General features: G+C 42.3%; 1 protein-coding gene across 2 annotated transcripts in view; it reads left to right on the top strand.

The window, feature by feature from the left end:
* The first annotated feature begins 877 nt into the window (after positions 1-877).
* Positions 878-12,497, top strand: part of ltbp4 (latent transforming growth factor beta binding protein 4) — a 40,705-nt gene continuing 29,085 nt past the window's right edge. For both annotated transcript variants that reach the window (XM_084018940.1, XM_084018939.1), the window contains exons 1-6: positions 878-1,257; positions 6,556-6,804; positions 7,411-7,487; positions 7,576-7,737; positions 9,661-9,754; positions 11,293-11,352. In XM_084018940.1, the coding sequence (XP_083875066.1) occupies positions 984-1,257; positions 6,556-6,804; positions 7,411-7,487; positions 7,576-7,737; positions 9,661-9,754; positions 11,293-11,352 (916 nt within the window). In that variant the 5' untranslated portion in view covers positions 878-983. The remainder of the gene's footprint in view (positions 1,258-6,555; positions 6,805-7,410; positions 7,488-7,575; positions 7,738-9,660; positions 9,755-11,292; positions 11,353-12,497) is intronic.

The raw sequence follows: 12,497 nt of genomic DNA, 5'->3' as shown, positions 1-12,497 counted from the left end.
GCCTTATTGTGAAACAGGAACCTGCTCTTGTTTAAATCAGCACACATTTTGATGCTAAGCTTCCAGTTTCTGTTTGCAATGATTTCTTCTCTTCATCTTTAACTGTTTCTCAGAGGGATCTTTGACACTTTCCAGCTTCGTGGCTGCACATTAATAACTCATGTCAGTGTTCTGTTCACAACATGTTTCTGCTGGAAACGAGTGGTCCAAACATCGGTTGGTGGAGCTTTATTGTGAGTTTCAGGAGGTTCTTCCAACCTCTGCAGTCAGGAGCTACTTTTAGCTTCGAGATGTTTAGTGAATGTCGGCGCCTGAAACCCAATCCAGGGTTGCATCATCAGCCTGACATCCCCTAATGTTCTGTTATGAAACTGTGTGCAGCAGCAGCAGAAGAAGCTCTCTGCTCGAACCAAGAAAACAGGCCAATAAAAAAGAATAGGAGAAAGTTAGGAGAGAAAGAGAGAGAGTGAGAGAGAGTTTGACTAATAATCTCTCTCTCTCTCTCTCTCTCTCTCTCTCTCTCTCTCTCTCTCTCTCTCTCTCTCTCTCTCTCTCAGTGTGGATTGATGGACCAGATCCCTGCTAAACATTTTGTTTGGAGCAGAGCCCAGTCCTGCACACTGCTTTCAATTATCTCTCTGCCTCCCTCTCTCTCTTTCTCTCTCTCTTTCTCTCTCTGTCTCTCTCTCTCAAACTTTCTGCTCGCTTGCTCTCTCGCCAGCACACACAGACACACACACACACACACACACACACACACACACACACACACACACAGTGTGTTTAGGGAAAAACAAGAGTGCCGAGCGAGAGAGGGGAAGCGTCTGCTCGTTTGCCTTCCTTCCCTCCCATTTTTCCTGCGACGCTGGTTTTCACTCCACCAGTGAGTAAGAAAGAGAGAGAGAGAGGTAGAGTTAGAGGGGAGAGGTTTGGGAGCTCGGACGATGCAACTCTCTCAGAAACTCTGACCGCAAACCCTCAAAATGCTGCAGCCTCGACTTTGCTGCTTCCTGTTGTCTGTCCTCATCGTCATCATCTCCCCTCTGCCAGCTGATGGACAAACTGTCTCGAGAGGAGCAGGAGGAGGGGTGGAGCGGGTCCAGGTGGTGTTCACGCCCACCATCTGCAAGGTGCGCTGCAACCAGGACAGATGTGTCAACTACTGCGAGAGAGGCAACGTGACCACGCTGTACAGCAGCGGCGAGGCGGGAGGAGGAGGCCGGCGAGACGACTCCCATGGACCGGCCTTCAGAGTCTGTAAGTCCAGCTAACCTCCTTGTCCCATGTGTGGTGTGGAAGTAATCGATTAGTTGAAAGGGCTTGAACTCTATGCCGTAGAGAAAATGGCGGTTGTTGTTGGTTGTCATGGTGACAACAGACATCAGTGGTGCTGTAAAGTGTTGGATCTGTTAAGGCCGATTCATGCCATCTGTCTTACTTACTTATAAAACAGAGACAGCCGGCATGATGGCACACACACGCACACACGCACACGCACACACACACACACACACACACACACACACACACACACACACACACACACACACACACACACATGATGTTGCTGTGTTGACTGTCCTGCTCAATTGATTTGAATGGGAATGTCCATTTTTATACCTCAATTTTATTTCTATGGTTTTAAATCTATGAGTCTGCAGACTGAAACCCTCAGTTTTGTCCTTTTAAATCATAGTTACAATAAAGACAACAGGTGCTATTGTGGTGGAGGGATGTTCTAAACAAGTGCTTCATAAACAGAAATTGTTAGCGAGCAGTGAATGGTGACTGCACAGTGATGCCTCTGATTGCTTATTAGAAGAGTGATGTCTTTGCGATATGAATGGTCTTGGTTTGGGGTCATTTTAGTCCTGAACCTTGGAGCAACAGGCTGCCGGTCCTTGTTGGGAGCTGGTGTCGCCCTGTGATGCCCCGCTACAGGGGAAGGTTGAGAAAAGCTCACAATTGTGCAAACATCCTCTGCGAGCCACTCGCCTATTGTCTCCATGTGGTATCTCTGTAGTCATCAGCTGCAGCTTCGTATCCTACAAAAGCATGAGTCATGAGGGATCTGATGTGAGGTTACACATGCAACGTGTAGAGCTGCTCCAGCTGCGTCATGTGACCTGCAGCTGTTTGATATCGGGCCGTGCTTTGGGATCTGAACCGGAGCCAGTGATTAGTCGTACAGTTTTAACTGATCACAGGTTAGATTTTCTTCATTCATTTATATGAAGAAAAACAAACAAAAACATGGTCAACATTTAGTGAGCTGAAATGAAAAGCAGTGGCACATTCTCAAGTTGTGCATAAAAGTAAACCAGAGTGGAGATCAGGTGATGGTGGTGAGGAAAGTTTGGCATTCACACACTTTTGCTGTCCACAATCATAATATGAACTACTGTAAAATGGTGGGTTAATCTTTCTGAGTGTCACTCACTGAAATGACTCTTTAATAAAGAGACATAATGGGCATGATGGCTATTGTTGTGATGATGATAAGGGAAGTGCTGCAAACATCTCATAGTGACAAAATGCAGTTAATGTGTAAGCTAGCAATTAGCATTAGCAGCTCACAACCTCACTGAAAAGTTCAGAACTAATGCGCCTCTCTAGTACTGATAGTCCCCCACAGAGTCAATAGGCAGGTTTCAACCAGAAGAAGGCAGTCACTATGCATGAAAATACACTTTAATGTCAAGAACTGGACCTTAATCCATCAATGACACTACTTTCAGTTGAAACAAGTGTTTGGCAGGTTGAGTTACTCTTGAAGAGAATTTGATCCAATAATATTTAAAAAGTAAAGAAGAGTACTTGTGTGTGCTTGTTGGCTTAAAACAATGACCTCATGTCACTTTGTCTTCTTCTGTGATATTTCAATACTGCTGACTGCAGAATTAACTCCACCAGCCGTTCATCTCCATCAGCTAATGAAGTGCATTCATTTGCATTTTCCTTTGCATTGATCTTCTTAATGTTTGGTGAAAACCTGTGTGCTTTATTTGGATGTAAAGTTGACAAAAGAAACACAGAGAAAGGAACAAGAGAGGAGGGAGAATCACCACTGACATATGGCTTCCATTTATCATTAACATAACGCTCTCTTTCATGCACACACACACACATTCCCAGGATATTGCGTTGGTCATGTGTGAATGTTTAAACTAGCCGTGAGGTACAATTCTCAAACTAGTGTTGCACAGAATACTAGAATGGTATCGCAGTATGGTACAGTAGTAGTACACTACTTTACTGTACAGTACTGTTTTAACAATGATGGTGTTTTAATAGACCCTTTTACAGCTAAGGCCATCATAGATATGCACATGCATATTAGCTAACATTTTGGCATTTTGACGCAGCCATCCAGACGAGTTAAATGCTTTAAACATTTTTTTTTTTTTTACTTGTTCAGTTGTCAGTTGTTATTCCAACAGGGTTGGGGTATATTTGTTTTGGTTGAATTCTCCATCTTAATGTTAATGTTCTTCTTGACAAGCTGTTGCACGCTGTCGTGCTTCAGTTGCCAAACTGTATGAACTCACTAATGTACGTCATCATTGCATATTGGAGTTAATTAAAATGGTTATTGTATGTTTTTAAATGTAGACCCCAGAAAGGAATGTTATCATTTTTTAAAAACAACCAGTGATGGATATCAGTCGAACAATTCTTTTAAAAAAAGGCAATGGTTTCAGAAAACAAAATATGGAAGAGTCCACCTCAAAATTAAATCTCTTCTGCAGAAAATCACCAACAGAGTAAAAAGCTGATACTAATGTAGCATCCTGGAGCCCTCTCTATCTGCAGAACTAGGCCATGCCCATAAGCCTCAGCCTTAGTGGTAACTGGCCAATGTCAGCATGTTAACGCACAAAACTGACATGCTGATGTTGGCATTTAACAAAACACCATTGTGTCCAAGTAAAAGTCTGTAAACCGCTAGTCTGCTCTCTAGCTTTTTTATCTCATTTTAGCCTCTAGTTAAATTTCACTCTTTATAAATCGTATTTTATACCATTTTAATATCTGTTTTGCATCGGAAGATGGTGGAAAACCAGAAGGACAATACAGCCTAGAATTATTTATGAGTATATCACATATTAGAGAGAGAATATTGGATTTACATTCTTCAGGTGGCCATGAACACAAGGCTCCCTATGAATCATCATGTTGCTCTGTAACTGCTGGATGTGGAAACAAGCAGCTGTTTGTTAGCATGTTAGCATCAACTGTATTAAAGCTGATGTCAGATGTTGTGTTGTGAGCCACAGAAATCGAGCGTTCTGCGGTAGTTCTGGCAGGCCATGTAGTCAAGCCCGCCGTCAGCCATTAGTATCTCATGGGTTAAATGCCCACATCAGCTGATCCACACCAGCTGATCCATTTCCCTCGCTCATAAGTGGCCACTATCATTTAGGGCGCCTTATTTAAGCTGCATCAGTCTACTTTCTACTGTCTACTTTCGCTGCTTCCTCTACATGCTGCTTTGCATCCCACCTCCACCCCAGCTCCTCCTCAAGAACGTGTTTAACTTGAAACATTGGCATACTGTTGCCATTGTTGCTTGCTCTGTTTGGGGGGCATAGAGTTGCAGTCCCAGTCCAACTGGGAGGGTAGTACCCTGAAGCTGCTGCGCTTCCCGGTCTCTGCTTTTCATGAAGCTCATGAAAAAGACGGGGGAACTTCCTCTGGACAGAGCCATACCGCCAAATCTAACTACCTAATTTACAATAAGTTGCGGAAAAGATTTCTCTCTCGTGTAATTTTTTACTTTAGTTGTCCTGACAGAACTGTGTTTCTTTCTGTTATTTCTTTCTTTCCCTTCATATGTGTTTGCATCACTTTATCTCTCCTTGTTTATGCCTGAACGCCTGTTTTTCCATTCCTTTGTTTTCTCTGTGTGGGTTGATGCAGTCCATCTGTGGGGCGATCCAGGATAATAATTAGGTCACTGTATTTACACCAACATCTCTCTCTCTCTCTAACACACACACACATGCACATGCAAACACTTTAAGTCAGCACAGATTCTCTCTCTCACACACACACGCACACACAGACAGTAAACCATGATGAAGTACTTTAGTAATGGTAACAATACAGCGATGTGAACACAACAACTGAAAAAGTGTTGTTATGTCATGTCATTAAAGTTGATATGTTTTATTAGAATACTTTAATATTTATGTGTGAAGTGACAACGTGATGGGTGTCTCTGTCAGAGAATGATCAGCTGCATCTGCAGCTCCTCTTTGCTTTATAGTGACTTCAAGCTCATTGTGGATCTCTCCGGCTGCATCTTGAATGTTCGCCATTAAGCCATCGCCATCTTGGTTTTTAACCATCACCATCATGTTTTTTTGCCATCGTCTTTGGTACATGCCATTTTGGTTTGTGGACATTGCCATCTTGGTTTTTGGCTATGGTCATCTTGGTTCTTGGGTCTTGCCACCTCGGGTTATGTACATCGCCATCTTGGTTTTTGCCTGTTACCATCTTGGGCTTAGTCATCACGATCTTGGTTTTAAGCAGCCACAATTATGTTTTTTTGCCATTGGTGAGGGTAACAAATCAATATAGTGTTGTCTAAAAACTAAGATTGTGATGGTCTGAATTCGACTGACATTGCCACACGTCATTCCAATGTTCCATTATTATCGCTCCAATAAAACGAGACAGAAATGTGATTCCAATTCTCGGAATTCTGTGGGAGTTTTCCCTTGTCTTCTCAGAGAGCAAGGGCCGGGTCAGTAGCCAACTATGCTGCTGGAAAAGAAAAAACTACATCAACAAAAATAATCTTAAATTATGCATCTTTAAAAGCATAACCAGACTCGGCATGTGTAGAGGAAGCCCTGTCCCTCCATGAAGGGGGTACCATCAACAGGCGGAGGTGGGTGGATCTGAGGGTTCTGGTGTGGTTCGTTTTAGGGATGTTGAAGTTTTCAGGAACATTTCTTGCATAGGCTCATGTGTAAATGGGAGCAAGGATCCATTTTCAGGGTAATCTGGAGTGCCAGTTTCCTTCTCAAGACCTCGTAACTTTTCAGGGAAAATGTTGTAAATGAAAGCAGCAACACTGCAGGAACAAGTACGTAAAGGCTTACACCTCTCTGAAAGCAGACGCTTTCCCAGGAGTGAATGAAGCAATCACAAGCCTCGCTGATGAAAAAGTCTGAATCTGACTTTACGCCAAGATTGAAATATTTTTATAAGTTCTGGGAAAAATTGTGAAAGATGGGTCCAAAATATACCCCAAAAATCCCCAAAATTCCAATGACAACTGTCCCAAAATCATTTGAAAAATGAAAAAATATGCATTTCTGACAAAAATGATTCGTAGAAAAATTGAAATATAATACTTATCGAAATAATGGCTGATCATTAAAGTAAGTTAATCAATGGAAATGGAGGAAAGAAGAGAGATAACACTAGTATTAATACTTTTACAAATACTCCCACCACTGTCAGTTCACCTGCTCCCTTCACTTCGACGAACACATAAACAAAGATGGTGGTCTGATCAGGTCTTTGTTCTGTCTCCTACAGTCCTCTGTCCTCTGCTCTGTAAGAACGGAGGCATCTGCCTGCAGAAGGACCGCTGTCTCTGCCCACCAAACTTCACCGGGAAGTTCTGCCAGATCCCTGTTGCTCCCACCTCCTTAGCTGCAGCTGCAGCCTCCACCAATGATATCATCAAGCCCGCGCTGCGCTCTGCCATGGCAGCCAATCAGGCGCTGACCCAGTCTGAGGTCCTCCTGCCACTGGGACAGAACACAGACACAGGGAGGTCTGGAGGTGAGTGACCTTTGACTTCATGATAAGTATGATTTATGTGTTTATTTCACAGATCATCAGCAGCATGCGTCATGCATACAGTCCAGCTCGTTTTCAGCTTTGTTAGGCTTTACAGTTTTATGAAATCACGAAAAATATCTACGGTTTCCTGACACCTTACTGGCTTGGACTAGTAAATACCTGCGGCACCCCCCAAAGACCCTGTGCGCTTTAACCCCCCCTGAAAAAAAAACCCAGCGAGACATTACTCGTTCATCAGTGAGTCTTACAGCATACTCAAACTAGGCAATCCTACCGTGCCCAAGCACGTTTGACTGCCAGTTTGTTTGACTAGTGTGAGCGCTCCCCCATGGTCTTCTCCGGTGCATCCAGCAGGGGCAATGCGAATGACTCACACGACACGGAAAATTGGGTCGCGTTCGGTGTGAACACCCCTTCAGAGAGAAAGATTTCACAAAAAGTCAAACATTTACTTTATGAAATAAAACCTCAGTGCTGTTATAACATCTGAACGTGTACCATCATGTTTTGTGTGTGTGTGTGTGTGTGTGTGTGTGTGTGTGTGCGTGCGTTTGTGTGTGTGTGTGCGTGTGTGTGTGTGCGCAGCTCCCGGTACCTCCATGGTGAAGGTCAGAGTGCAGCATCCTCCAGAGGCCAGTGTGAAGATCCACCAGGTGCTGAAGGTGACGACAACAAGCAACACTAACAGTTTTGGGTGATGGTGTTACAAATGGATGTTTCTGAGCAGTTTGTCTCCTCATCTCGTTCCAGGTGTCTGGATTCAGTCCCACCCTGCGGACCATCTCCTCGTCTTCGGGGTCGGCAGGTGCCCCAGCTCCAGCAGGCCAACAGGCCCAGACGGCGAGGGGAGGCGGCACACTCACCCAGCAGGCCGGGTTCAAGTACTGCTTCAGAGAGGTCAAAGACGGACAGGTGAGACGCAGCCGGAGGACTCACTTTTAACAGCAACACCTGTTCCTACCGGCACAATTAACTGTTTTTTCATCAGGATATCATCTGGCTATTATACTATACTTAAATCTGTTAGTACTGGACTGTTAGCAGAGCAAAAGTATTAAAGTGTTAAAAATACCATATTGGCGATGTGGCTCTGTGAGAGGCAAAGGCTGGTCCATTACTTTGACCTAGACTCAACTTCAATCCATCAAATAGTAGTTGCTATTTCAATCAGTGCACAAAAATGTGGAAGTAACGGAAGTTACACTAAATTTAATATATTTTCACTGACTTTATGCTAAATATTGGGTGAAGTCACCACTTGAAGTGTGTGAAAATCCTTGAAATGGAGCATCCTGAAAGAGAAAAATGCGCATTTGTCCTTTAAATGAGTTTAAGTGAGGTAAAGGTCACGTGAGCATAGTTTGTTTCTTTTTTTATCACAGTGCTGCAGAAAGTTACTGATGAAAGTAACGTAACGAGTGATTTATGATCCTGTAATAGGGACTGAAGCCTGAGAGAAGACGTCTCTGGTTCACATTAGCTCTCTGGCTGCAGACTTTCAGCATGTTCGCACTCTGCTCTCGAATAGAAAATCCCTCCTCGGCCATATTTCATGCTGATAATAAAATGTAGTTTTGTTTCGGCTGCAGTAGCTGCTGTCACACAGCCCTGATATCCAACAGACTCTGAAACTGCAAGCTTCACTCTCCAAAGCACATTGGCGCCGTACAATATGCATCAAAAAACCATGTAGCTATGCTCTGTGCATGTCAGCTGGTTGGTCCACTACTTTGGTCCAGACAGAAATATCTCCTCTAGAACCACCATGAGGTTCACATTTCTGATCTTAAGTGCAATATCTCAACAACTATGGATAGCCATGAAGTTTGGTTCACACATTCATGTTCCCCTCAGGATGGATTGTAACTGGTTTCATCTAGTCCAATCATCAGGTCTACATTTTAATGAGACCAATACTTTGGTTTAAGACCAAATACCAGCCCTCAAAGTCGTTCTGAGGCAGACTAAGTAAGTAGAGTAAGTCAGTAAGTAAGTAAGTAAGTAAGGCAGTAATGAAAGTTGTACAATTGGTCAGTCGAATGTACTATGTCACTAAGGGGCGTTGCTTTGCAAAGCTGCGAACACAGTCGTCTGAGGGAATCAGCAGTTCCAGCAGCAATCCAGCAGTTGTAGCTAGTGTTAGCAAAGCAGCTGTAGCTAACATTAGCACGTTAGCATGTAAAGAATCTAACTTATCACCAGTGAAGTGAAGTGAAGCATCGCAAACTTCATCAACATGTTTAGGAAGGAAATCACGTGCGCTTCCGTCATAACAGTGTTGCCCTGGTAACTGACTGACAGGCTGCAGGTTGTAGAGACGGTTTGAGTCCAGAGAGAGATGGGTTTTTATTTATCTATGTAGGTGTTAACAAAATAGATGAAATTATAAACTAAAAACCCAAAAAGAAGATTAGGTATTTTGATCCCATATACAGATATTGGCTGTAAATACTGTAGTTCCAAACAAATGGACTGTTTCTTCCTGTTTGTTTAATAAGAAACTGTTTTAGGAAAATAATGTTGTGCAACAATAATGATGTTTTTAAAGGAATTAAGACATTTTTGTTGTTGTTATATACATATACCATACAACTTTGCCGTAAATGCTGTTAATCTGCTGTAAATGTCCTTATATTTTTGGCATTGTATGTATTTAATGTTTTTACTCTTTCCCACTTTGCAATGTAACTGCTGCACAAGAACTTCCCTCTGGATAAACAGGATAACTTCTACAGTGCAGTATGTTAATGTGTGTGTGTGTGTGTGTGTGTGTGTGTGTGTGTGTGTGTGTGTGTGTGTGTGTGTGTGTGTGTGTGTGTGTGTGTGTGTGTGTAGTGCAGCTCTCCTCTACCCGGTCTGAGGAGCAAGGAAATATGCTGCAGAGGGATCGGGAAGGCCTGGGGGATCACTGACTGTGTCCTCTGTCCTGGTAATACACAGAAATATACTCACACACACACATACAGGTGTACCACTAGTAGTACTCCTTCTAATGTATTTATTCATCAACAAGGCCCTCCATAAAGTGACATCTTCGTCATGAGTGACTTTGTCCACATATCAAGTAATCCAGGACTTTCTCCATGAGTCAATGAGTTGTAGTGCTGGAAGAAGGACTTGTGATAATACCACGGAGCAGATATACTCTGTCATAACTAAAATGTTAAACTTTTTTTGATGCCATATCAGCATGCTGAACTGCCACAGACTCTATAGGTATAATCAAAGAACGCTTGCATTGATTGGCTGCCAGCAAAACCAAACAAATATTCAATTCAATTATATTTATATAGTCCCAAATCCCAAATCCCTCTACTCTTAGAAAGGTACATTTCCAAGTATTTGGCATTTTATGCTACTCCACATTTATCTGACATCTTTATTTTCAGATTTTCCACTGAAAAGTACCTGATATTGATGTTGAGATATTTGACCAAAAATAAAAAAGTACTGCCAACACACACACACACACACACGCACGCACGCACACACACACACACACACACACACACACACACACACACACACTGAAATATTTCTATCTCCCTTTGAAAGTCTACTTTATGACTAAAATATTTTGGAAATATTCCAATGGAGCTGCTTATATAACTATCTGACATAGTGTGTGTGTGCGTGTGTGCGTGTGTGCTCTCTCACACACTTACACGCACACAAACACACAGTCAGTAATGATGCGTTCTCCATGTTCTTGTCCAGCTGACTAACAGTAAAGGAATGTGGCTCTGTGGGATTGTAGGCCTTTAACTAACACACACACACACACACACATTAGACATTGCACATGTGTGTGCGCGTGCATGCATACAAACACACACACAGGGAATTGTGTTAGCTCACTTGTTGGTGTCCAACTTCACATCACTCTGTCAAATGAGAAAGAATGATGTAATACACCTTTAAAACCATAGAGAGTGTAAGCAGAGAAGACACACACATTATTCTGGTGTTTCTGTTCAGATATCTGAATAATGAACAGAGTCTGGTGTTCGGGGTGTTTTTTGTCAAGTCCCTGATGTAATGCCTTCTTCGTTTATGCCATAGAGCTCCATTAAAAACACATCAATCAACACACACTAGTTAATTTGGACTCGCATACACATACTCACTAGAGCACCAAATGTGGATTAATTTGCCACTGGAAGTAGTCCCCAACAAAGTCACGCGTTCCTCCTGTTTGTTTGATAAAAAAAAAAAAACTACAGTGAATTACTGATGAAATGACATATTTGTGACGTGTTTTAAGGCACTTTTATTTGGGTCTGCACATATAACTAATGTAGCATAAACCTAAATCCTGAGGTCCATTTCAAACCTTGTTAAAATAATATTTCCCCTCACAGTTTATCTGTGTTTTTATTCATTTTGTACCTACAGTTTATTATTGTATATTTTTTCTATGTGATCAGATTATAATTAAATACATATTCCATTAATTATCATCATCAGGTCAAAGCAACAGTAGCTGTCCTACTGGTTTTGAGCAAACCAATGGAACGCAGTGTGTCGGTGAGTTCAACACACAAACACACACAGGAAGAAGGTGAAAGGTCAGAGGCCACAGACAGGTTGTCATGAGATGGTTGCAGGTTTGATTTCTGCACCATGAGTGTCTTTTAACCAGGCATTTATTACCTTTACATGCACACGGTTATTCTGAATATGACAATAATGTGAATTTGATTCGGGTCGTGTTATTTCATCTGAATATTCGGAATCAGTTCTTAATCTGAGTGAAGGTTTTTCAAATGACGACATGTGTGATATGTTGATAATATGCAGGTTTTAGGAGCATGATTTGGACATGTTTAGTACACATTTACAATATGCTTCTCAAGTGGGTTTTTCACTGCAGTTCGCAACAACAGAGTCTGTTCTTGTGCCTAGCCATGAAAAGAAAACTCATTTTCTTCATCAGCTTAGTAGGAATGTTGGGCCTTATGCAAGAACTGTGTGAGCATAACGATTCTTATTCTATTCTTGTACTATGATACTAAGGTAAAAAGTAATGAAGTGAGGAGTGTTTGCTGAATCTGACGTAGCGCGCGCACACACACACACACACACACACACACACATAGAGAGTGGACCAGGCGGGAACCTCTGGTTCTTAATAGTGAAGCCAAATCCGAAGTGCCTTAAACTTGCCATCTACTGGCCTCCAGGGGGCGACTCCTCTCTGATTGAATAGTCAACTATGAGAAAATAATCCTACTTCTCTCTTGATTTATTATCTCAGTAAACATTGTAAACATGAGTTTATGGTCTCAATCTCTAGTTTGAAGTCTTCTTCAATCCAGCATGACGTTCAAAGTAAATTATAGTCCATTTAGAGTCAAACAGACCAGAAAGCAGCGCATGCTTCAGGGCCGGGCTACCTTGTGATTGACAGGTCGCTACCACAGCGTTGTTACTGTCGCTACCATGCTACCAATGCAATTTGCTACTAAGATTAATTCAACACTTAGCTGTAAAGTTCACTTCGGGTAGGAATAGAAGCTAACATTGTTTGACAGTTTCATACCAGAATCCAGATGGATCCAGATCCAGTAAGGTTGCTGCTCGGGTAGACACTCGCTTGTGTTCATCAGATCCACCCGTAGTCCAAATATGGTCACTTCTGTTCACCGGTTGCAAAAAAATCCACGATCCAA

This window comes from Eutrigla gurnardus (genome assembly GCF_963514095.1).
Source record: "Eutrigla gurnardus genome assembly, chromosome: 10".
Classification (NCBI taxonomy): domain Eukaryota; kingdom Metazoa; phylum Chordata; class Actinopteri; order Perciformes; family Triglidae; genus Eutrigla; species Eutrigla gurnardus.
This window is presented reverse-complemented; position numbering and strand designations above follow the sequence as displayed.